Source organism: Rhinatrema bivittatum, chromosome 3, assembly GCF_901001135.1.
Source record: "Rhinatrema bivittatum chromosome 3, aRhiBiv1.1, whole genome shotgun sequence".
Classification (NCBI taxonomy): domain Eukaryota; kingdom Metazoa; phylum Chordata; class Amphibia; order Gymnophiona; family Rhinatrematidae; genus Rhinatrema; species Rhinatrema bivittatum.
The window spans coordinates 328158338-328185419 of NC_042617.1; the positions used below are offsets into that span (position 1 = coordinate 328158338).

The 27082-nt window shown below is 44.2% G+C and overlaps 1 protein-coding gene across 1 annotated transcript; it reads right to left on the reverse strand.

The window, feature by feature from the left end:
- Positions 1-5391: 5391 nt before the first annotated feature.
- MTRES1 (mitochondrial transcription rescue factor 1) lies at positions 5392-26484 on the reverse strand. The gene is made up of 4 exons (XM_029595320.1): positions 26350-26484; positions 19977-20436; positions 16044-16116; positions 5392-7120 (listed from the first exon to the last, which is right to left on the reverse strand). The coding sequence occupies exons 2-4, from the start codon at positions 20426-20428 to the stop codon at positions 6941-6943; spliced, it is 705 nt and encodes a 234-aa protein (XP_029451180.1). The 5' UTR covers positions 20429-20436; positions 26350-26484; the 3' UTR covers positions 5392-6940.
- Between the last annotated feature and the right edge of the window lie 598 nt (positions 26485-27082).

Below are 27082 nucleotides of genomic sequence, written 5' to 3' on the forward strand. Positions count from 1 at the left end.
TGAAGCTTCTATTACTAAGGAATGACGTGAACCAACTGAGGGCTGATCCGGCTATACCTATGTCTGCCAGGCGAGTCAGGAGGATGGAGTGGTTGACGGTATCGAATGCCGCCGAGATGTCTAGGAGTACTAGAAGAAAGGAGTAGCCTTAATAATAATAGCCATAATGATATGGTCTGTTAATGATATGAGAAGCGTTTCCGTACTGCAAGATTTGCGGAATCCGTATTGGGATGGGTATAGGATATTGTGTTCTTCTAGATATTCTGAGAGCTGAGTATTAACCAATTTCTCTGTTAGTTTGGCTAAGAAGGGGAGATTTGAGATGGGGCGGAAGTTGGCCAGTTCTTTGGGGTCTAAGTTGTGTTTCTTGAGGAGGGGTTTAAGAGACGCAGTTTTTAGGCTGTCTGGGTACCTCCCTTGGGTTAACGAGCAGTTTATGATGTTCGCTAAAGGACCAGAGATCTTGTTAGGAATCAGTAGCAGAAGTTTGGAAGGTATGTTATCTGCTGGGTGGCTAGATGGTTTCTGTCTCTTGAGGAGGGATTCAATCTCACTAGAGGACGTTGGTTCGAAATTATTGAGCTTGATTCCAGAGTGGGTGCGAGTGTTGGTGAATGTAGAGCTTGAGGTAGTCTTGGTTGGTAAGAGTGCCAAGTGTAGTTGCAATCTTCTGTTGGAAGAAAGAAGCGAGCTCATTGGCCTTCGATTGTGCCTGATCATCGGGTATCGTTGATGGGAAAGGCTTTGTGATTTGAGACACATACGAGAATAGCGCCTTCGCATCATATTGGAGATGGTGAATTTTGTTTGCATAGTATTCATTTTTTGACTTTAGGATTGCGGTCCTGTAGTGATGGAGGGTTCCTTTGTATGTTGATAGTGTAGAGGAGTTTGGTGTTTTCCGCCATTTATTTTCTTTGTGACGTAAGACTAGTTTCAGCCGTTTGAGTTCAGAGGAGAACCAAGGTTGATTTCCTTTTTTTTCTGGGTTTATTGTTTTGGAGACTGCGGGGCATAAGTTGTTTGCAACTGCTTCTGTGATGTTGTGCCATGAGAGAACAGCTGAATCGGGGTTGGATAGATCCAGGTTAGAGAGTTTTTTCGCAAGATGGTCGTTGAGGATCTCAGATGCGCAAGTTTTCCTGAAATGGATGGTAGATGGGTGCTGTGAGACTGTTGTATTGTGGAGACCTTGGTGGTTATCAGAAAGTGATCTGACCATGGAACAGGAGTACAGGAGGGTGCTATAGAGCAGGTGAAATTTGAGTTGATAAAGATCAGGTCCAGCGTGTGTCCTGCTTTGTGTGTCGGGTTGTTGATGATCTGCGAGAATCCCAAGGCTTTGAGGGAGTTGAGGAGAGTTTCGCAATTGGGGGAGCGGGGAGAGGCATCTATGTGTAAGTTGAAGTCTCCCATGATCATGGTAGGGATGTCTGAATCGATGTGCTTCACTATGGATTCAATGAGGGGAGAGGAGTCAGATTCAAGTAAACCCGGTGGGGCATAGACTAGTAGTAATTGGAGTTGTGATTTGACTAAGCCCAGTTCCAGATTGGACTCAGACTTTATAGTAAGAGGTTTAAGTCTGAGTTCTTTTTTGGTAGCTAGAAGTAAACCTCCCCCTCTTTTTTGTGTCTGTGGGTAGTTAAAATGTCGTACTTGTGCAAGGGTAATTGGTTAATTAACGCAATATCTGAGTTTTTTAACCAGGTTTCTGTGATGGCACAGATGTCTGGGTCGGAGTCAAGTAGATAGTCGTTGAGAATGTGTGTCTTTTTAGTTAGGGATTGTGCATTGAATAGGGTTACTGAGAGTAGGGAGAGCCCTAGGAACTGGGTAAGAGGTGTGATCATAATTGGTATGAGAGATCTGTGCCTTCTTGGCGATAATTCTAGCGCAGAATAAATGTTTTTGTGGAGACGGTGATGTCTGACCGGTATATAGTGTGTTAGCATTTCTTTGTCCAGCTCTGTGCTGGACATTTGCTGGCAGTGGAAGGATGAGAGCTGGGTGCTTGCTGGAGCGTGGATGACCGCTGGGTGCTTGCTGGGTGCTTGCTGGAGAGCTTGCTGGATGCTTGCTGGAGCGTGGATGCTTGCTGGAGAACTTGCTGGGTGCTTGCTTGCTTGCTGGAGCGTGGATGCTTGCTGGGTGCTTGCTGGAGCGTGGATGACCGCTGGGTGCTTGCTGGAGAGCTTGCTGGATGCTTGCTGGGTGCTTGCTGGAGCGTGGATGCTTGCTGGGTGCTTGCTGGAGAGCTTGCTGGGTGCTTGCTGGAGCGTGGATGCTTGCTGGGTGCTTGCTGGAGAGCTTGCTGGGTGCTTGCTTGCTTGCTTGAGCGTGGATGCTTGCTTGAGCGTGGATGCTTGCTGGTGAGCTTGCTGGGTGCTTGCTTGCTGGAGCGTGGATGACCACTGGGTGTTTGCTGGAGGTGGACGGCAGAACGCTGGATGAGTGCGTGGTCTTAGACGAATGGGCGTTAGCCTGAGTGATATATAGGCGGGAGGATTGCAGGGGTGCTGGATTTGGGAGGTGTGCGCCTCTTATGCTGGGCTAAGACGTGATGGACGGAGTTACTTAGGGGTCCTCACAAATTGGCTCACAAAGGGGCGCACTAAGGGGCAAGCCCCTTAGGTCGTGCTCCTTCGGGCGCGCAACGCCTGGCACGCGACGCCGTCGGGATCCTTAATGAATTTAAAGGGGCTCCAGCCGGCTTCCGATTGGCCTAGTGCCTATCGGGGGCGTGGCTTGTAGTCACGGCGTGCCGGGTCGAGGTTGTACTCACGGCGGTTTTAACTTTCTTTCTGTCTCTGACGCACGGTGGTGAGTGAGTCTCCTTTTCCCTCAGTTTTTAAAAGTTTTCTTCCTGCTGCTGCTCGCGTCTGCACGGCTCTCTTGGAGGAGAGCGGGCTCTTGTCCCTAAGGACCGCGTGAGCCCCGGCAGAGAGGCGAGGTAGGCGCTGGGACGGAGGAGGCAGTGAAATAAATATATAAATAAATTTATATACAAAACATTTTTTGATTTAGAATTTATATACAAAAAAATGTATATAAAAAAATGTATAAACAAAAAATGTTTTGATTTTATTTATTTATTTATTTATTTATTGTTTTTATATACCGACATTCGATCGAGATATCACATCGGTTTACATATAACTAAAACAAATAAGACATAACATGCTTATTGTACATTGTAACAAGATACTAGTTTGTAGCAAGATAACAGTTTGTAACATGTTAACAGGGAGAAACGAGTAAATGACTATACATGATAATTGAAAAGAATGGACAGATGACTGTACATATGGCTAATTAAATAATGTTTGGTTATTTACATTATCGGGGGAAAAGTGAACAAAAGGAGGGAGGGGTGAAGCAGGGGGAGGAGGTGGCTGAGGGTGGCTGCGGGGGGGAGATGGTTCAAGGGAGTTGGTTCAAAGGAGTTGTTTCAGGGAGGGTTATATGTGAGTTAAGTATCTGGTGGGAAGGCTTTTCTGAAGAGCCAGGTTTTGAGTTGTTTTTTGAAAATTTGCGAGGAAGGCTCATTTCTAAGGGGGGTCGGGAGGGTGTTCGAGTGTGGGGCCTGCCACTGATATTGCACGTTTGCGGGTTGACGAGCGGTGTGCTGTTTTGGAGTTTGGGACGGCTAGGAGTCCGGTATCTGAGGACCTGAGGTTTCTTTGTGTGGAGTGAGGGAGAATGGCGTTGTTTAGCCAATTCATCTCAATGTTGTTTATTTTCTTGTGTAAGAGGGTGAGGGTTTTGTATTGGATTCTTTGGTTGATGGGAAGCCAGTGAAGCTCTTTTAGCGTGGGCGAAATGTGGTTGCATTTTTTTATGTTTGTTAGTGCCCTTGCGGCTGCGTTTTGTAATAGCTGAAGGGGTCTGATGGTGGCTTCGGGGAGACCAAGCAGTATTGTGTTGCAGTAGTCAATTTTCGAGAAGATTATTGTTTGCAGGACTGTTCTGAAATCGTGCGCGTGTAGAAGGGGTTTGAGCTTTTTTAGGGTTAGCAGCTTGAAGAATCCATCTTTGATTAAGTTGGAGATGTGATGTTTGAAATTGAGTTCCTTGTCGATGGTCACTCCCAGGTTTTTTGAAGAAGGTGTGAGTTGTATACCAATGTCCATTATGGATGTGTTGATTTTCAGTGGGGTGGCAGGGTGCTCATTGGAGATGAGTAGGAATTCAGTCTTGTTTTGGTTGAGGCAGAAGGATAGTTGAGATAGCAGAAGCGTTATTGTTTTGCTAATTTGGTTCCATCCGTCTAGGGTGCTTTGAATGGATTTGTTTATCGGGAGTAATATTTGGATGTCGTCTGCGTATACGAAATATGTGAGGTGTAATCCTGTAAGGAATTTGCAGAGTGGAAGGAGGTATAGGTTGAACAGGGTGGATGATAGGGAAGATCCTTACGGGACACCGTGAGTGATGGGTATTTTGGATGATTTCGAGGTGTTTATTTTTACATTGTATGATCTATTTGTGAGGTAGGATTCGAACCTTTTGATTGTAGTGTTTCGTAGTCCAATTTCTTTGAGTCTGACGATTAGGGTTCTGTGGTTAATGGTGTCGAAAGCGGCGGATATGTCGAGGAGTATCAGTAGGTAAGATTGACCCTGGTCAAGTCCTCTGAGGATGGAGTCGGTCAGAGAAAGAAGGAGGGTTTCCGTGCTGAAGAGTTTCCTGAAGCCATGCTGTGCAGGTTGTAGTATATTGAAGGTTGCTGTGCAGCCATGCTGTGCAGGTTGTAGTATATTGAAGGTTTCGATGTGTTCTGTCAGTTGATTGTTAACTGTTTTTTCTAGTATTTTGGCTAAGAACGGGAGATTGGATACCGGTCTGTAGTTGGCCGGATCAGATTTGTCGAGTTGTGTATTTTTGATGATTGGCTTGACTATAGCGTTTTTGAGATTGTCCGGGAATATTCCTTTTTCGAGTGATAGGTTGATGATGTCAGTAATAGGCTTGGTGATGGTTGAGCTGATGAGTTTTAGGGTTTTAATGGGAATGGTATCTATGGGGTGGGATGCAGGGTTGGTTTTCTTAATGATGGATTCAATTTCAGTTGATGCCACCGGAGTGAATTCTGACCACATTTAGAAAATGTTTTGAAAATATATTTTACATTTTTTGAAAAATATTTTGATTTAATAAATAAATTATTATATTTGCATTAAAAAGGTGATTCTGTTATGCAAGAATAATCAATTAGTGAGCTATGGGAAAAGTACATTGATGGCCTGTCTTTTGTGGATTTATATTTGATATACAACAGGCATAGTGCAGTTTTGTTTTGATATTGTTTGTTGACAGTTTTCATTATCAAACAAGAATTCCATTTCTGGTCCAAAAGAAAAAATGAATGTTCTTTGCAGGTTGTCATGATTCTTATTATGCTTTAATGGAAGGTATTCAGAGGTGAGAACATATATGAGCTTTTATGATCACCTCAGACCCCTCGATAGATGGATAACAACTGAAGGGACTCGTGAGGTTTCAAAAGCTCATATGCATCATCTCATGATAATTATTTTCCCTAACTAATTTATTCTTTAGTCAGGTAACTGCTGCTGAATTAGTGTCCATTCTAGCTAAATAAAATCATATCTGAGAAGGCTCTTTTGCGTGGGGTATACGAGAACATAAGAAATGCCAGACTGCGTCAGACCAAGGTCCATTGAGCCCAGCATCCTGCATCTGACAGTGGCCAATACAGGGCACAGGTACCTGGCAGATCCCGTAAAGTAGATTATTTCCTGTTACTCACTCGAGGGATAGCAATAGCTTTGTTTAATCTGCCTGGCTAATAATGTGCTACAGACTTCTCCAAGCCTCTTTTAAACCCCACTATGCTAGTCGTCTTGATCATGTTTATTCGCAACAGGTTTCATAGCTTGATAGTGCGATGAGAAATAAAAATACTTTCTACAATTTGTTTTAAGTCTGCTCCTTGTTAGTTTCATGGCGTGTCTCTTCTTTTTGGATTATTTGAAATAGCCTTACTTTATCTGTTCCACCCCAGTCATGATTGTATAAGCTTTCATCATGTCCCCTTCTCAGTTGACTTTTCCGCTATGAATAGCTACTGCACATGCCCTCTGGTGAGTAAAGGAATACCTTTTGGCGGGCTTTATTATTTACAGAGTCCTTCATAAGTCACTGTGCCCTTGCCCCCAGAAGCTGACACACAGCACAGGGAGGAAAAAGAGGGTTGCTCAAGGTCACACAGTGAGTGACGAATGGAGAATAGAAGCAGGAGCTCCAAATCTGCCAGTCTGTGATCTCTGACCTCTCATTGCTAGCCCTGTCCTATCTAGCCTTTGACCCCTACCTGGGGCTTGCCAGCCTCACTACCATCTATTTGTGCCCCAACAGCTTTTAACACGGTCCAGCAAAGAAAACATACAAGGTTCTATTCTTCTCTCTCACCATAGCCACCCGGCTATCCAATCCCTGTCTTGGATACGGATGTTAAGTTCCTGCTACAAAGTCCCCAAAACCCAGACATATCCTGCTGTTCTCTGAAAATGCAACACTGATTAAAAAAAACCAGAACTATCCACATTTCCATGCCAGGCATATGCCACCCACTTTCAGCCTCAAGAAACAGAAGAGGCAGCAGCAATGCTGTCCATGAGAGGCACCCCGCTCTCATTCACCGCACCCCCTTCTTCCAGAGCAATGCCCGGGTAGCACAGGCGCCAGAGAATACCATGCAGCAATGAGTCAGGCCCTGTCCCATAACGTTTCAGATGTAAATCCCAGCATGCAGCACACCTGGCATTGTAGGCAAAATAGACTAGCACCCACCTATCATAACTTACACTTAATGCAGTATAATTTAATTGTTACAAAAAAAAAAAAAAATAATAAATGTCAGGGTTCCTTCAGCTGCAAATGCCTTTTCTTCCCAGACTCACACACGCTCCCGTTATTTTGGCAGCTGTTCCTGAGGGATTTTTAAGTTTTTCCAGCGCCTCAGCACTACTCTGTGCTTGTCTGTTTCAGTCTTCTCTGACGACACATTTTTCAGGATGACTCTCATAACTGTGATGGCCTCAGTTTCCTTATCCTGACCAACTATGAGATCCAAAGTGTCCCCAACTTTCACCTGCAAAAATAAAAGCATTCATTTTAAACACCTTTAACATTTGCGGCACAGGAGGTGTTGGCTGGAAAGACCCATTTGACCCACATTGTCTGCCCTGCGTCCCTGGCCTATGTTACTCAAACTAAGGCTCTCTCTCAGCTGTACATGATTCTGCCTATGGCCATTCTCCCAATCATTGTGCTAAGGACATCTCCCAGCTGTCAGCCATACAAGTCTGACTGCTTGCAGTAGATCACTCCTAAAAACATAAGTGGTGCCATGTGGAGGCAGACCAAGATCCATCAAGCCCAGCATTCAATCGCTGAAAATGGCCAGTCTGGGTCACAAGTATCCAGCAGATCCACAAATAGTTCATCTATTTCCTGTGTCTCACTCCCAGGGTTAAGTGCTGGCTTTCCACATCTACCTGGCTAATAACTGATTATTGATTTTCCTTCAGGCACCTGTCTATGTTAGTTATCTTGACCACATCCTCCGACAAAAGATTCCATAGCTTGATCCTGCGCTAAGTGAAAAAATACTTTTACGATTTGTTTTAAATCTAACAGTTGCTGATTTCATGGAGTGTCCCCTAGTCCTAGTGTTGTTTGAAAGGGTGAATAACTGTTTCCTATTTACCCGTTCCACCCCATTCATGATTTTATAAATCTCAATCATATCCGCACTCAGTCTCTTTTCCAAGCTAAAAAGCCCTAATCTGTTTAGCTTTCCTCTATAAGGGAGCTTTTACATCCCTTGTATCATTTTTGTCACCTTCTATATCTATGTCATTTCTGAGACGGTGTGACCACACTCAAGGTGGAACTCATCCCACCATGTCCTGAAGAGAAGAGGAAGCCGTATGTGTGTGAGAACTTGTGTGTGTGTCTGTGAGAGAGCCTATGTGCATGAAATGCTAAGAGAAATCAGGGAAGCTAACCCATTTGGCAGTGCAGTAATGATGGGAGATTTCAATTACCTCAATATTGAGGTGGAACCAAATTAAATTTGGTAATAATAGCTATAGAAGGTGTCAGCAAGCCTGACGTTGTGTGACTTTTTTTTTTTTTTTTATTTATGCATTTTCATTTAATACATAGTCACTGTTAGAATACAGATTATAAATTACACATAAATGTAAGGAATAACGTTGATGATCTAGTATTCACAGTTCATATTCAAATAACTTTAAGGAAAAAAGTAACTCATGAAGTTATGTAAAGGAGCCATATACAAGGAAAACATGGGAAGTTCCCAACATCCAATGAACAATTGAAATTCTGAGAATGCTAACAGGTTTATCTCCTAAATTACACTCAAGCTTCTACCACTGCAATTCCCTGGGGGTTGGAATCCAAAAATAATCGCAATTGGGATACCTCAAAAAATACCGTTTTTTGTTGTTGGATCTCTACCTCACATTTACATGGGAATTTAACCAGCATCTTCCCCCTCTCTGTTCAACCTCCGATCTCAAACCTAGAAACTTTTTTCTTCTATCCTGAGTTTGTCTAGAGAGATCCGGATATATCCAGACTCTACTACCATGAAAACATTTTTCTCTATTTCGCATATATAGCCTAAAGACATTATCTCTATCTATTGCAAAGGAAAAAGATATATGCATCACTGCTCTAGAGGATATCACTGTGTCAACATTAGACTTAATAATGTCAGTTAAATTTAATGATGTTTCTAGGTTAGGATTAGGGTTCTGTTGTACTTCTGATTTAGTTTCTACATAATATAACTTTGAAAGAGCTGGAATAGATTGTTGAGGAATTTTTAGTATCTCAACAAAATATTCTTTAACCATATCATATGGGGAAATTAAGTTATGTTTTGGAAAATTTATTATTCTTAAATTAAGATATTTAAATGAGTTTTCTAACATTTCCAATTTCTTGTCATACAATATTTCTGCTCTAGTGAACCTCTGGTGGCTCAGTTCTAATTTATCAAATCTTTTTTCCATGTTCTCTAATTGAATTTTCATATTTGAGTCAGAGGTTTCAACTGCTTGAAAACGCTGATTAAAGTCCAAAGTAACCTTTGTAAGGTTCAAAACAGCACTTTCCAAAGCTTTAATTGCGTCCCATAATTTATCCAAGGTAATTGTAGCCGGTTTTTCTGGAAGCAGACAAGATAACTCCACATTTTTAAATTCCATTTCCCCTTTTGCAGTGGACGCTCCCTCTCCAGCTTCTATTGTATTAACTTGCAATTTTAAAAAATCTGCTGAAATCTGTAAAGGTGGAGGGGGAGTGCTTGGAGCTCCAGGGCTCAAAGATATTTCAGCCAGGGAGGGAGGTGTTTGCTCTATACCAAACCCTCCAGCGGCCCGTTCCACTGGTTGTGAGCCTGTTGCCTGGGGGAAGAAGGCTGGTATCCGAGGTTGCAAAGCGTCTGGTACAGGGGATGACGTCGACATCTCCCTGACCTTGGCTTTACGTTTAGTATGAGGCATTAGTTTAAACACAATTGTTCCTCAGATAAGCCGATTTCAACCCTTTCTCAGTTTTTTTTTTTTTTTTACTTCATGAGTGGAGGCGGAGTGGAAAAAGTTAGTCAATTACTCACTATTTCAGCTTTCCTTCTTTTCTTTTTCGGAGTTAGCAGGGCAAAGCCGCGCGCGCCAAAGGGGCGCGCGCGGCTTCGGCGATGCGCTGGCGACGTCGACGCGCCGCAGGGCGTCTGATTTTATGCGCCTCACTGGTCCCGCCTCCTAGCGTCAGACCCGGAAGTCCCACTGGCTCTCTCCGCAACTGGCAAGTAATTGAAGGAAAAGTCCCGATGGGGAAAGAAAGCAGGTAATGCCCTCGCAGCGACTCGTCCCACTCCACCTACTTGAGTCTCTGCAGGGCGTCTGATTTTATGCGCCTCACTGGTCCCCGCCTCCTAGCGTCAGACCCGGAAGTCCCACTGGCTCTCTCCGCACCTGGCAAGTAATTGAAGGAAAAGTCCCGATGGGGAAAGAAAGCAGGTAATGCCCTCGCAGCGACTCGTCCCACTCCACCTACTTGAGTCTCTGCAGGGCGTCTGATTTTATGCGCCTCACTGGTCCCGCCTCCTAGCGTCAGACCCGGAAGTCCCACTGGCTCTCTCCGCAACTGGCAAGTAATTGAAGGAAAAGTCCCGATGGGGAAAGAAAGCAGGTAATGCCCTCGCAGCGACTCGTCCCACTCCACCTACTTGAGTCTCTGCAGGGCGTCTGATTTTATGCGCCTCACTGGTCCCGCCTCCTAGCGTCAGACCCGGAAGTCCCACTGGCTCTCTCCGCAACTGGCAAGTAATTGAAGGAAAAGTCCCGATGGGGAAAGAAAGCAGGTAATGCCCTCGCAGCGACTCGTCCCACTCCACCTACTTGAGTCTCTGCAGGGCGTCTGATTTTATGCACCTCACTGGTCCCGCCTCCTAGCGTCAGACCCGGAAGTCCCACTGGCTCTCTCCGCAACTGGCAAGTAATTGAAGGAAAAGTCCCGATGGGGAAAGAAAGCAGGTAATGCCCTCGCAGCGACTCGTCCCACTCCACCTCCGTTGTGTGACTTTAACCAAGACACCAACCGGTCTTCTCAATCATTCACCTTCTTTATTTTAATTTATTCAAAAATATTTTTTGTTAGAATTTTTCTTTTCCATAAAAACAGTCCTCCATCGGTAAAAGATAGACTCTTAGTAAATTTCGCTTTAACATATAGTAGCCCCGCTTTAACATATAGTAGCCCAACACGGCCAGTGTTTCACCCTTAAGCTTCCTCAGGGGCATATGAAAGACATGTAAACAAGAGTCTTTATCCCATTCATCAGGACATAACGTCTCAGCGTTTGTAACCGGAACAGTCCTCCTCTCTGTTCCGGTTACAAACGCTGAGACGTTATGTCCTGATGAATGGGATAAAGACTCTTGTTTACATGTCTTTCATATGCCCCTGAGGAAGCTTAAGGGTGAAACACTGGCCATGTTGGGCTACTATATGTTAAAGCGGGGCTACTATATGTTAAAGCGAAATTTACTAAGAGTCTATCTTTTACCGATGGAGGACTGTTTTTATGGAAAAGAAAAATTCTAACAAAAAATATTTTTGAATAAATTAAAATAAAGAAGGTGAATGATTGAGAAGACCGGTTGGTGTCTTGGTTAAAGTCACACAACGTCAGGCTTGCTGACACCTTCTATAGCTATTATTACCAAATTTAATTTGGTTCCACCTCAATATTGATAGAATTTGGTTATGGTGGATACTGTTGACTCTTTTTGTTACTAGTTAGATTTCAATTACCCCAGTATTGACTGGGTAAATGTAACATCAGGACTTGCCAAAGTTCCTGGATGTAATAAATGACTGCTTCATGGAGCAAATGGTTCAGGAACCAACAAGACAGGGAGCTATTATAGATTTAATTCTTAGTGGAATGCAGGATCTAGTGAGAGAGGTAATGGTGGTAGGGCCGCTTGGCATCAGTGATCTTAACAATCAAATTTAAACTAATAGCTGGAAGGGGGAAAATAAATAAATCTACATCTCTACACTAAATTTTCAAAAGGGAAACTGTGATAAAATGACGAAAATAGTTAGAAAAAATCTGAAAGGTGCAACTGCAAAGGTTAAAACTGTTCAACAGGCATGGACATTGTTTAAAAATACAATCTTGGATATGCAATCCAGATGTATTCCATGCATTAAGAAAGGTGGAAGGAAGGCAAAACGATTACCGGCATGGTTGAAAGGTGAGGTGAAAGAAGCTATTTTAGCCAAAAAACATCCTTCAAAAACTGGAAAAAGGATCCATCTGAAGAAAATAGGAAAAAGCATAAACATTGTCAAGTTAAGTGTAAAACATTGATAAGACAGGCTAAGAGAGAATTTGAAATGAAGTTGGCCGTAGAGGCAAAAACTCATAATAAAAACCTTTTAAAATATATCCGAAGCAAGAAATCTGTGAGGGAGTCGGTCGGACCGTTAGATGCTCAAGGGGTTAAAGGGGCTCTTAGGGAAGATAAGGCCATTGCAGAAAGACTAAATGAATTCTTTGCTTCCGTCTTTACTAATGAGGATGTTGGGGAGATACCAGTTCCGGAGATGGTTTTCAAGGGTGATGAGTCAGATGAAATGAAGCAAATCACTGTGAACCTGAGAGATGTAGTAGGCCAGATTGACAAACTAAAGAGTAGCAAATCACCTGAACCGGATGGTATGCATCCTAGGGTACTGAAGGAACTAAAAAATGAAATTTCAGATCTATTGGTTAAAATTTGTAACCTATCATTATAATCATCCATTGTACCTGAAGACTGGAGGGTGGCCAATGTAACCCCAATATTTAAAAAGGGCCCCAGTGGAGATCTGGGAAACTATAGACCAGTGAGCCTGACTTCAGTGCCAGAAAAAATAGTGGAAACTATTCTAAAGATCAAAATCACAGAACATATAGAAAGACATGGTTTAATGGAACACAGTCAACATGGATTTACCCAAGGGTAGTCTTGCCTCAGAAATCTGCTTCATTTTTTTGAAGGGGTTATTAAACGTGTGGATAAAGTGTTTTTGGATGTAGTGTATTTGGATTTTCAGAAGGCGTTTGACAAAGTCCCTCATGAAAGGCTTCTAAGAAAACTAAAAAGTCATGGGATAAGAGGTGATGTCCTTTTGTGGATTACAATCTGGTTAAAAGACAGGAAACAGAGAGTAGGATAAAATGGTCAATTTTCTCAGTGGAAAAGGGTAAACAGTGGAGTGCCTCAGGGATCTGTAATTGGACCGGTGCTTTTCAATATATTTATAAATGATCTGGAAAGGAATATGAAATCTGCAGATGATTTTATTCAGAGTAGTTAAATCACAAGCAGATTATAATAAATTGCAGGAGGACCTTGTGAGACTGGAAGATTGGGCATTCAAATGGCAGATGAAATTTAATGTGGACAAGTGCAAGGTGTTGCATATAGGGAAAAATAACCCTTGCTGTAGTTACACGATGTTAGGTTACATATTAGGAGCTACACCCAGGAAAGAGATCTAAGCATTATAGTGGATAATAATTTAAAATAGTCGGCTCAGTGTGCTGCAGCAGTCAAAAAAGCAAACAGAATGTTAGGAATTATTAGGAAGGGAATGGTGAATAAAACGGAAAATGTCATAATGCCTCTGTATCGCTCCATGGTGAGACCGCACCTTGAATACTGTGTACAATTCTGGTCACCACATCTCAAAAAAATATAGTTGCGATGGAGAAGGTACAGAGAAGGGTGACGAAAATGATAAAGGGGATGGAACAGCTCCCCTATGGGGAAAGGCTGAAGAGGTTGGGGCTGTTCAGCTTGGAGAAGAGACTGCTGAGGGGGGATATGATAGAGGTCTTTAAGATCATGAGAGGTCTAGAACGGGTAAATATGAATCGGTTATTTACTCTTTCGAATAATAGAAGGACTAGGGGGCACTCCATGAAGTTAGCAAGTAGCAAATTTAAGACTAATCGGAGAAAATCCTTTTTCACTCAACACACAATAAAGCTCTGGAGTTTGTTGCCAGAGGATGTGGTTAGTGCAGTTAATGTAGCTGGGTTTTAAAAAGGGTTGGATAAGTTCTTGGAGGCGAAGTCCATTAACTGCTATTAATCAAGTTGACTTAGGGAATGGCCTCTGCTATTACTGACGTCAGTAACATGGAATCTTCTTAGTTTTTGGGTACTTGCCAGGTTCTTGTGGCCTGGTTTGGCCTCTGTTGGAAACAGGATGCTGGGCTTGATGGACCCTTGGTCTGACCCAGCACGGCAATTTCTTATATTGTTACATGTGTACGTTTCTGTGTGAGAGCCTGTGTGTGGCTGTGTGCATGTGTATGTGTGTGTGTCTATGTGAGAACTTTTGTCTGTGTGTTAGCCTCTGTGTGCAGGGCCAGCACGACCATTAGGTAGCACTAGCAGCTGCCTAGGGTAGCGTCAGAGGGTGCAGCACCACCAGGGCATGTGAGCGCGCTATTTTCAAAATGTGAAAGGAGGGTGAAAGCAGTCACGGAGCACTCGTTAGGTTTGTGTAATGAGACAGAGAGTGTGCCCACTGCACAAGGGAGACCATAACTCTATATATCTACCTCTGTCAGAGGGGTACATTCAACTTAGGGGACGGGGGAAAAGGGTGTTACACTGGTCTGCCTAGGACGCTACAGACCCTTGCACCAGCCCTGTGTGTGTGTCTGTGTGAGAGCCTGTGCACGTGTATATATGTCTATTTGAGAGCTTGTGTCTGTGCGTGAGTGTGTATGTGAGAGATTGTGTGTGTGTTTCTTTGTTAAGCCTGTGCACCTGTGAAAGCCTGTGTTATATACTGGATAGGCTTTCAAAGGCATGCACCCACAATGTTTCTGTGAAGGAGCGAGAGCCTGTGTATGTGAGAGAGAGGGAGTGTGTGAGAGAATGAATGTGTTACGTTTGTGTGAGCGAGAGAAGATAAAGTTTGTGAGATCCTGCCTCCACCAATCCACGACAATCTCAGGGTGACTGGAAATTGAAAGATCCCAGGTATGGAGAGCAGGAGATTTTGTAATCCTATTGGTTTTAATTGTTGGATGTAATTTGATGTTCTGCTATTCTGAAATATTTTGTTTAATGAGAAATATTAGAACATGTTTCAATATATTTATGTTTATTCATCAGATGTTTTGAAATATTTTATTAGAGTTTGGGAAATTTTAGATATTCTATTCGTTAGCTGGTTTGAAATATTTATTCTTTTTATAAATATGATTTTACTATTATGATTGAAAGCTTACTTAGCTCTATTTAGCTGCTAGCTGTACAAAGATCCCTGTCTTCTTGTGAGTATCATATTTAAGTCCAGACATGGTCCATGTTTCGGAATAATGATTTCCTGCGTCAGGGGAGCCTTATCTGATCCAGATACTCCTCCTGCTTTTGGTATCTGTCCCAGGCATGCTTAAATTATAATCGAGGGACCTTTGTTTTCAGTTTTTATTTTGCCTGGGAATTTGAATGTTAGAACAAAAAAGAAAGCTGTGGAAAAATGTCTTTTCCCCTGATTCTTCTTTGTATTAAATCAGTCATTTTTCCTCTGACCTTTTTTTTTATTGAATTCTCAGGCACAATAAAATCAAAACTGAAAACAAAGGTCTCTCATGATATCATGCCTGTAGTTGCTAGTGGCTCTTCCCGGGATCCACTAAAGAATTTCCTCTCTCCCTCCAACTTGCAATCAGAGGGGTAACTGGAATGCAAGGAGAAGAGCGGAGTGAGAGAATAATCCCTACAGATCTCTACACACGAGCAGAATACCTCTCTCCTCACTCACACACTGAACAGAGACCGATCAGCAGCAGATACTGAAGTAGTGACCACAAATTAGAAACAGAAACGTGCAGACAAAATCCGAACTGGAAACCTCAAGAAGCCAAGCATGCAGAAATGCATTTCCTTCTGCACTCCATCCTCTGCTGCAAAATTCATCAATGCAGCCCCCTGAATCCCCCGCCGGTAGGGGTCACTGTTGTGCAATAGCTGGGATTTGCCCCCTCTCCCAGGAGTTGCAAATGGAAAATAAAGTTGCTGGCAAAATATTCTGGAGTGCACAGAGGAATCGTGTCGGGCTGTCATGGGCTTGTTTCCTGAATTTATTTTGTGCCTTTTTCTTATTATTTTTAGCTGAAGCTTTAACTGCTTTATTAGATACCCAACTAAAGGGCTAGTCAATTAAAAATGTGTAAGCGCAGATAGGGGTGTTTGAACCTAGATACAGATTTCATGGATTTTTGTATTCAGCGCTCTAACCTTTGGGCACAAATTGCAGCCCTTTCTTCAGGAGTTGAGAATAAATTAAAGTTTTGTCTGTTCTCACCAGTGAGAGAGACTCCTACACTTGCTCTCGAGAGATGTTTTGGCCGAGAGAACCATTCCGACGTCTTCCCCTACCCCTGAACGTACGAGCACTCACCGTTCGGCTTTTCTTCCACAGCTTCTCCCCGTTCAGTCGCAGCTGGTTGCCGTAGAAGGCGTCTTCCACTTTGCTTAAAATTGAAAACAAAGTTAAGGTTTACTTCAGTATGGGCGCCGCCTGCTCCCCGCGTCACTCCCCCCGCAAACTTGGGAAAATGCCAGGCCCTCTTTTGCTCGGTCCGAACACAGAGCACTGGAAGCGGAAGGCATCGACCGCAGGGCGGCATCGCAAGCCACAGGCCCACCAAAGCAATCGGTGCACCCTTGCTCGCGGGGTCAAGTTCAAGCTTAAAGCCCCATTGACTCCATTCCCCAAATTTTCAACACGTTCAGATGGGGGAGGTGCATTTCCCCCCTCATTTTTAGGCATTCTTTCTAGTACATGTATTGTGCCTGCTGCACGTGCGCAGTAAACCTGTCCCAGGAAATTTACACAGGCAGCCCATCCTGCTGGGTCAATGACTGGAGCCCACCACCGAGGTCAATCCCGCCAGACCGAACCCCTCCCTCCTGGTTCCCCCTGCTGCTGTGCCGGCGGGAGGAGAATGGGCGGTACATCACTGCCAAAACTGGCTCTCTGAATCACGTGACAATACGGTATCCTATGCGGCTCAATGTACCGGTTCTGCTCTGGGCAGCAAAGGGTGACGATGTGGCTTGATCCGCTGCCGCTCTCCTTCCCGCAATCCAATCAACAGCAGGGGGGGGGGAGAGAGAGAGAGGAGATGAAGGGGGCTGAGAGATGAGAGAGAGAGAGATCAGCTGGGCGGCGAGGAGGGGCTGGGGGATGACAGGGGAAATGGCTGTGGTGACCAGGGCCGGATTCAGGCGCCCATAGGCAGGAATGGAGCGTGGGGGGTGGGAGACGTCCCTCTACCTCCACGCCTTCTCCAGAGTCCCAGAGTGCCCTGGCAGTGCCCCTCTGAGGTGGACTGCTGGAGCAGGCTCCTCCTTGGCGCATTTGCAAGCCTCCTTTGGCTTGGGTACTTGGCACCCTGGGCAACTGCTCTGTTGCCTTTGGCTAACTCCGGGCCTCTGTGGCACAGGAGGATTGGCTGAGCGGGAAGTCAGGAGGAGCTAGGGGGAGATAAGAAGGGACCAGCTGGGAGTGTGAGTGTGTGTGAGAGACAGAGAATGGGGGAGTGCTAAGGAAAGGGGACTAGGGGGGCATGTGAGAGAGGAAGATAAAGTGGGTGGGGATGAGGAGGAGGAGGAGGAAGACTGGAGCCAGGGGGACACCTTCATCCCAGATTCTCCCCTCTAGATCCTGAGACCTCCTCCCATCTCCAACGCCAGATCCTCTCCTCCTAAACCCCCTCGCTCTCTCCCACCACCTTCCCCCTGTGGAGATCTCTCATAAAACACGCTAACACATAATTTAGAAGTATTCACATATGAAACATACAAAGAGTGCAAGTCCAAGTGGCAGTCTGCATGTACTCCATGGAGTCGCCTATCCTATCTTGTTCACGTCCCCAGCGATCCCATGGGCCAGCAGGAAGTCTGGTCTGCAAACATCCCTCAGCACCCTCCCTCCCTCCCTCTCCATGGCAAGGCTGAGCCCGTCACACAGCCGGAGCTGGCCCATAAACCAATTCAAGGACTCTGCTTTGCGTCCCGTCAGTAAGGGAAGCCTGGAGGGCCTGAGAGCTAGGGCCTTCTCCCTGGCAGCACCCCTTTTCAGGAACAGTACGACCTTACTTTTTAGGAAGAAAGCAATATCGTGGATTTTCCCTCTGGCCTGACTTTTAGTTGAGGTTGGGTGCCTGTTTCTCGGGCTCACGGCTGATATAGAGGTTCAATTTTTGTTTTACTGGTTTGGTGGGGGGCTTGAGATTTGGTCGGCCTGGCCAAGCAAAGACCACCTGTTTTATATGGGGGGGGTCTCTTTTTAGGCCCCTTTCAGGTGTTCATCTTATGTGTTCCTAGTTTGATTTTGTGTTTTATTGTACATTGGATGAATTGTATATATATGTGTGTGTGTGTGTGTGTGTGTGTATATATTTTTCCTTCTTACTCCAAGTTATTGATTCCCTGTTACATGTAACTGCTTTTCTGCACCATTGTTCAAATTGTAAAGTTTATTGCACCCCTGTTTCTTGTGAACCAGCATGATGGGACTACCGTCTTGAATGTTGGTATATAAAAAACTTAAATAAAAATAAAATATTTTAAACTTTTGTACTCTGATTCGGGTGGCCTTATTTTGGGGGCTGGAAATGCAGTTTATAAGTGTTTAAAAGAAACAGATAAAGTAAATGGCACTGAAAAAGGTGAATTTATGAAACATTTTGCCAACAAAGGCAGGCATGGTTACAATGCTAAACTTCAAATACAAAGAGGACACGAGTTCAGGTGAAAACATATCCGAAGACATGATGATGGCACTCACACTTCAGGGAGGAAGAAAAATCCGTCTCACTCAGAGCTGCAGGTATACACGACCACCATCTGCTGGAGTCAGAGAAATACTGAGGAGCTGCAGGTGGCACACTTGGGATCCCAGTGCCTCAAAGCTTTGTTCTCTGACTCCATCTGCTGGTGGGAGTGCATAAGCCCACTGGTCTGGACTGATCTGGGTATGTACAGGAAAGATGCATTTGTAAAGTGACTTGAAAAAAGCTCCTACTTTTAAATGATCCTCTGTTCTTGCCCTTTTCACTGATTTTTTTTAAATGACTCATTTTTCTGTATGCATTGCTCCCTGTATCACTCTGCCAGCCCCTTCCTGCCTCCATATTGTGTCTGATGTGCATTAACCCTGTGCTTTGCTGTAGTCAGGGGTTCCTCTGTGCTCTGCTCAGGAAGCCAGTAGTATTCAGAGCTGCTGCTCCGTCCTTAGAGGCAGGAGGGAGACCAGAATACCGCTCATTCACTGGAAGAGATTAAAGCATGCTAGAAACTAGGATATTCCTATATGATAACAGGGGAAAAACAGAAGCACACTTTCTCAGCTCCTCTATATAAGACAACTGTACCCTCTGTGTACCACTGACGATTTCAAGAGCACGAGCAGTAAGCAGTAACATCTACCTTCTGTCTCTTAATATTTCACCGTAAAGTCTTTTTTTTTATTTTTAATACCCTTTTTCCTGTTTTTCTCCCCCTTGCTCTCTGCCACTCCCAGACAGTATGCCCGGGTGGCTGACAGGCCTATGCTAGCCCAAGGGCTGCCTTCTCCAAGGTACTCCAAGGGGCAGCAGACTCCCTACCCTCTCCAGGCCTGACCGTCCCCAATGGACTGGAGATCTGAACACGGATCTCCTGTGGGCCTGAAAGCCTGAGCCAGTGGCTTTCAGCCTCTTCAGAAGGCTCCTGGGAGTGGCCACGTTCGCAGCGGTCACGCTCGCGGCACGACATGGAATGGAATCCCCATTGGCACCTGTAGAATGCACGTATGCAAAGTTAACTGTGACATCACAGCCAACACGAACCAAGCAGATCCCTAAACGTGAGGCGATCCGCGACTTTCTTGCTAACGTGTCTGCCCTCAGGGGCCGAAGTAAAAGAATTAAAAAATCTATATGCATCTAAAAATTGCAGGGCGGTGGTGCCTAATGTGTACTTTGGACAGAGGAGGGTATGGCTTCCTTTTAACAGGCACCAGCTGCCGCAGGGGCTATTCGAATTTGATCCTCAAGGCTTCTAGTATACACATCAAATTATGCAGATTATCCTGAGTCTTACAATAAATATATACAAAGATGTCTCATGAATTATCTTCCAGACATCCTGAAAAACGGGTCCATTCAGGGTCCTAAGGACCAAAATTTCAGAACCACTGCCCTGCAGGATCTCAGGCGGACTGCATACATGGATTTTCTGGCCAGGATTTCCCCTTATCAAAACAGAAAAAAGTAAGAAGGGCCACAGGAATGCTTAAAAGCACGCAAGCGTTCAGGGCACAGACTTATTATCAAGGCACACTTACTGTCTTGAGATGTCCAGCCCAGCTTTCATGACAATGTCGTACCGAAAAGACTGAACGACTTTGTCAAGGTCTTTGTAATCCTTGGGCGCGCTCTGGTCATCCTCGCCCTCTAAGTCACTGCTGTTTTCATCTTCCTCCTCTTCCTCCTCCTCTTCTTCCTCATCCTGCAAAGTCTGTCTGTTTTTTTTCTTGGAGCGCTTACTGCCTTTAAGTCTGGAAGGACAGACGGCGATCTCCTGCAGGTGCCGTCTCAGGAGCCCACCGGGTTTTGCAGGAAAGGCGTTGCTGAAATGTGCTCTGTAGCACGGGACCTCGGGGGGGTGACTGCCAGGCAAGGAGAGGATGCACCAGCTCCACGATGCACATGGTCTATGCGACGGGCATCTCTCCCATAGTCCAAACAAGACATTTAGTTTTCTAAAAGCGCCAATGGGCAGTCTGAAACCAGTCATGGCATAGCCTGTGAAAAGAAACAGATAGCACGGTGACTGCATATTTCTGACCTAGCAAAAATGTTTTTACATTTTAGAAAGCAAATATACAAAAAAAAAAAAAGCTTTCAAAATGATCAAAAAGCCAGACACACATGAGGGCCCAATGATAACACCGTTCATGACCATGCAACAGAGCCAGGATTAATTTCCACCTCAGGACCCTGCATGACAGACCAGTTTCCGCTGACAGCTATGAAGAGACAATTAGTCCCCCCACACCTCCCTCTAAAGAGAGGAGAGTACTAAACATGCATAATCCAATCAATCAACACAAAATAAATAAAAATACACAAAACAGTAAAATAACATAATAAAAATAAAGATCCAAGGTTGCTTATGAAGGATCTACCCCCTGATGTCAGGTCCCCACTCTCTGCACTTTGCAGTACTGCAATCCATGACTCAAATTATAGATTCTGCAGTTTGCTGGAGGGTGGCTACTGATCTACTGTAGACCAGTCATCACGTTAGGGACAAACAATAACATACTACCATCTGTTTATTTAAAATTATTTATATCCCGTGCCCTCCAAAATGTTCAGGGCGGGTTACAAGGCCACATACACAATCATATCATAAAAGCAATAAAAAAAATAGTAAAAACAACATGGCAAACAATAGCTTCAGATGTCTCACACAGAGAATGATGTAAAAATTGTAGTTTTACACCAAGAGTTTAATAGGAGAGGAGGTGATTTTACAAAAAAACTGATATTGAAAGAACAGAGATTCATTTTTGAATGGCAAACTCTTGTCCCTAAAGGTTTAAATAGGGAAACTGAGTGGCAGGCATTATTATGAGTGCAGGGAGTTACATTGACATTGGATAGTTTAAAGGCAATAGTGCATGTGAAGAAAAGTTTTTGGGTACATTGCAATGTGGGAATTGATGCATAATGAAAGACGGTTTAAAAGAGAAGAGGGGATGTAGAGGGAGGCAGTGTTCGAGACTGCACAGAAGAAAAGGTTATGGGGGATTTTGAATCGCTATGTTCTTAACATCTTATACATGGAAAAAGCATTAGGTTTGTGGGAACAGTATGCCTTTATCTTTCAGATAGTGGATATTTGACTTGAGAAGAGATTCGGGTTGATTGATGTTTGTGGAAGGAAACGCGGGTAAGAAAGTGGAATCGTGTAGGTGATTATTTTATTTTATTTTTTCTGATAAGAGTTGCTTGTTAGAAGTAATTAAAAGTGTAGAAGATCTTGGGAGTGGTGAAGAGAAAAAGTTTCAAGTTTAAAGAAGTGGAAAAATACTTTCGATTTATAGATTAAAAACGCATCGTGTATAACATCCGGGGTAATGGGAGAAGTGGCAATAATGGTGGTGAAGTATCTGATTGGTGAAACGAGAACGGATGATGTGGTAAAACATTGAGGTAAGCGGGCAGCGTGGTATTGTGAAATTTATTCAGAAATGCTTTGGGAATATAAAGTATAAAAGTGTTGATGGTATTTTTTGTGCAGCATTTGCAGAGGTTGATAAATAAAGAATAAGTGAAGAGAGTAGTGGAATCATCTTGGTGAATATTTAAAGAAGAAATCGGAAGAAAAACTAGAGGACCAAAGCGAATAAAATCTAAGAAGAATGCTTAAGGGGAATTTACATCAAAACTGGAGAACATATTTAGGAGAGATGTAAAAGTGGTTTCTGATGTAAAAGTGTTTATTGACACATTCCCTGAGGAAGCCTAATATAGGCGAAACAAATAGGATCCTAATTTGTTGGAGTTTTAGTAATAAATGCATTGAGTGAATGGTATGGATGGATGTGTGTGTGTGTGTGTTATAGATTAAAATGATGGGGGGGGGGATATTTTTAAAGTGTATTGTTTACATGTAAAGGTTTTGAATTAATAAACAGAATATTTGCAATATAGCAAATTGTGTTTCCTCATGTGGTTGTGATACAATAACTGATACCTAGGTGAAAAAAAAGATACCACATGCAGAGAGCCTCAAACAAGTAATATATTTCTCCCATAGTACGTGACTACAGAAAGACCAAATTGGCACATCGAGTCTGCCCAGTTGCGATTTCTCCACTACGAGCAGATGAGGACAAAAATGCCCCCACTCAACCCAACATCAGCTCCTCACCGCATGTCTTTTACCTAAACTCATCACCACCACCTTTAATTTGAGACCACCTCTACATTTACAAATGAATGCTCAGGGGGGGGCAAGAGTGATTCAATTTACAATAAAATAAATCAACTAAAACAAATTTAAAAAACATTAAGTTTTTAACCAACATTTTTAAACCCACATTACCACCTCAGTAAATTCCATTTTCATTATGTGCCAGCTTCAATGAAGACTTTGGGTACGGGGGAGTATAGGAGAGGAGGAAGATGCTTACTATCCATCACAGGACCCTGCCTAGGCTACCTGAATCTTTGCTTGCATTGAAATTTTGTCGTCGGCATCTGTCATTCAATAGCACCAGGGGGGGGGGGGGGGGGGCTGCGGTACGCTGCTGAAAAGCCGTGCACCCCTAGGCACAGATTTGAAGATCTCCAGGCTGCATTATCCTTCACTCCCTGAATTTCCTACTCCGTTGGATATGGGAAGGAAAAGGAAGGGTGTCCTTAGAACTCTCCCATCTGGGTCTGTGATACTAGTGCATCGTATAATCATGGTTTCTGGGCTAAATCAACTTGGTGATTCTCCCACCGCTTTCTGAGCCCAGACATACAAGCTCCTGCTAAGGTAGGGGCTGGGGCTAATGCAAGACCCGGGGGAAGAGTCTGCTGCATGCAACAATGGTACAGCGACTTCCTCTGGAGATGGGCCAGTGCTTGCTCGATTGGGGCCACTGCAACAAGCAGTTGTTGAAAATAGGGTAAATGGGGACATCCCCACTGGAACTTCTACTCCCCTTCTGAGTGATAAACCAACCCTATTTACTCTGGAGACATTTGTGGATTGCTTTAAGAGGATCTGAGCAGTCGCTAATGAGTAGAAATGACATCTTTTCTAGCACTGGGGACATTCACTCATCTTAGAACGAAGGAACATCTTTAATGGCCAAAGCTTATCAGGTACATATGTAACAAATAATGTTGCGCTAGATTGTATCTCATCTTGAGAGCATTTGCTGAAGTATTCTCAGGTGCAAGGTAAATCACCTTGGATAATGGAGGAACGGATGCAGCCAACACCCTTCAAAAATTCAACATAGAATTTCTTTAAAATCTCTATAGCAGCAATCATGGATGTCTTACGAAAGTTCAAAAATTAAAGGGTTTAATCTTCCTGCACAGTTCTCAAGCAGTTCCATCTTAGGTGCAAAGTATATTTATCTTGAATGACTGCAGCATTGTTTTCCTAGAAAGCTTTACACTGTATTTCAAGACTTGCTAATTTAATAGCATGATCCTGAATAGACTGCTTTTTGGTTCTAGAACTTCAATTCTTCCTGATGTGCCATGCGCAATTCAAATGAGGCGAAAGTTTCTTTTGTTTAAAAAACAAGAGTGTTAGCCCTTGGGGCCAAACTCATGCTTCAGTTTAATCAAACACCTACAAGGAAACTGAAGCATAAATGAAGCCCCCGAGGGCCAACACTCTAATCAAATTGAATAACATTAAATATCTCTTATTTTACCCTAAACCACTGGAGAGTGTTCTTGGTAACAAGAGGACGACCTGAGTGCTTGGCCATCATGAGCATTAGTATAAACACAAGGCAGGCTGCATTTCCCATGGATATTTTTTTGTTTTCCCCCATTTTGAGGTTATTTAGACTTAAGATTTTGTTGCTTTGTTCTTTATTATTACTTTGTTCCTGATTTTTTTTTTGTTAGTTGTTGTGAATATCGAGTAGTTTCCTTTTGACAATGAACTTGCAGGTTTGACTATGTAAAATTTATCCAGTCAAAATCAATTCTCCCCCCCACCCCCCATCCCACCACACTACCGGACAATTTGTAGGGACAAAATCTCCAGCCATACAAATTTATTAAGGTTAAAAAAAAAAAAATGGGGTATGCCTGGGGATGGGCTTTTAAAACTCAGTACGATATTTGGTGCTTAATGTATCCAGGTAACTGCAGCCATGTAAAAGCCAGAATTGATTTGTGCAGTCAGATTTAGCTGGGTAAGCGCTGCTGAATATCCAACTAAGGATACCTACCCTGCAGAAAAATCAATACATAAATATTTTGCAACATTGGCACAGCTGCAAATTAGTGAGGAGAACCAGAGAGCAGCTGGGGTCCATGGCATTGCACCAGGAATGAAGCTGGGCAGCCTAGCTGGGTTATAGGGTCCTCATCTGCTCTCATGTTCTAACGATTATTGGAGTCAGAGAAATACTGAAGGATCGCAGGTGGCACACCAGGGTAAGAGGGGGTGCCTTTTAGTTTTTTCTCTGACTCCATCTGTTGGAAGGGAGACACAACCCAGCCTCTGGACTGATCCTGGTAAGTACAGGGAATGAAGTATTTTGAAACTGAGTTTGTGCATTAGCCACCAGCCTCTCCTTCCGTGAAAAGAGAACATAAGGTGATGTGCAACAGGTGGCATATCATTTTGCTCAAATAATCAATGATCTATGTTATATTATTTATGCCTTGATAAATCAGTTTCTTACAATTACAAATTAATGCGATCTTCTTGTCTGATTGTACATTTTTAATACACTATATGCTTCTATATCGCTCCATGGTGAGCCCGCACCTGGAATACTGTGTACAATTCTGGTCGCCACATCCCAAAAAAGAAATAGTTGCGATGGAGAAGGTATAGAGAAGGGCAACCAAAATAATAAAAGGGATGGAACAGCTCCACTATGAGGAAAGGCTGAAGAGGTTAGGGCTGTTCAGCTTGGAGAAGAGACGGATGAGGGGGGGATATGATAGAGGTCTTTAAGATCATGAGAGGTCTTAAACGAGTAGATGTGAATCGGTTATTTACACTTTCGAATAATAGAAGGACTAGGGGGCATTCCATGAAATTAGCAAGTAGCACATTTAATACTAATCGGAGAAAATTCTTTTTCACTCAATGAACAATAAAGCTCTGGAATTTGTTGCCAGAGGATGTGGTTAGTGCAGTTAGTGTAGCTGGGTTCAAAAAAGGTTTGGATAAGTTCTTGGAGGAGAAGTCCATTAACTGCTATTAATAAAATTTACTTAGGAATAACCACTGCTATTAATTGCATCAGTGGCATGGGATCTTCTTAGTGTTTGGGTAATTGCCAGGTTCTTGTGGCCTGGTTTGGCCTCTGTTGGAAACAGGATGCTGGGCTTGATGGACCCTTGGTCTGACCCAGCATGGCAATTTCTTATGTTTTGTCTCTAAACAGTGTTAAAGTGTTAACTTCAGATATCGCATGCAGGGGGAAAGTTAAACGCTTGCAGCCTGCTCTCCTGCATCTCGTGCAGGGCCGGCGCTTCCATTGGGCAAACTAGGCAGTCACCTAAAGCTCCAGCATTTGGGGAGGGGTCAGCAAAATGCTGTGCCAGAAGCAATACCGCCAAGGACAGAGCACTGTGCTGCAGTTGCCTCCAATAGGTAAACTGGAGAAGGAGCGGATGTATAGATTTGCCTAGGGTTCCAACTATTCTTGCACCAGCCCTGATCTCATGACCCGGTAAAACACGCATAACGAGGGCAGTCATCCTCTGGAGATTTCAGCAGGGGCACCAAAGCAAAGCTCCAGCACTCAGGAGATGCAAAGGCAAGCGCAGAGCGCCAGGGACAGGCACCGGGCTCCTTCCGAAGACGGAACCAAAGCAGCCGTTGGGGGGGGGGGGTGGCAGCAGAGGCTCGGACCCGGATGGGAACCCGGAGGAAGGGGGACGTGGCGCCGCAAGCTGAAGCAGAGCGCTGAGGTGCTCCTCCCCCGACCGCCGCCGCCTCCTCCTCACCGTTTGCGCTTCAGCAGTCGCGCCCTGCTCGCGTCCCTCCGTTCCGGTCACCCGGGACCCCCAGTGCGCATGCGCCACGCCTGCTGCGGCTTCTGCTGCGCAGGAGTACGCACGAGCGGCGCTGCTCGCTAAGGTTCCCGGGATTTGTAGTCCGGCATTGGATCGTAAATCTAGGGGGCCCGCAAACCTCAGCGATGGAAGTTTACAAAGCGGGGCTCGTGGCTACAAACCTTCCCCTTCCTTTGATGATGCCCTGCAGAGAACTCTTATATTTAGCACAGGGAAGGGAAGCGGTAATTGCGTACCCGCTTGCTTTTGGTACGGACACCAATCCCTTACTTTCCAGTGACCTTACTGGCATCCGTTCTCCTAGGTCAGGACTGAGCAACTCCAGTCCTGGGCTGCAACAAACGGCTCAGGTGTTTTTAGGATATGAATGAATATGCATGAATCGATTTGCATAGGCAAGCCTCCATTGCGTGTAAATGTACCTCATACATATTGATTGCAGATATCCCGAAAACCTGAGGACGGGCTTGAGAGCCACTGTCCTAGGTGGACCCAAGCGGGCTGATCGTTTAGTTTGGGATACGGAGCAAGGAGCTTCCTAATCAGTCTCCCCCTCCCCCCCTGCTCTTGCAGAGATGAGCAGCAACTGGAGGAGAGGCCAGTGGGGGCCCTGTTCCGAGTGATGGCCCGCTCCCACCTCCAGGCAGGGCATTTCCCAGCCAGT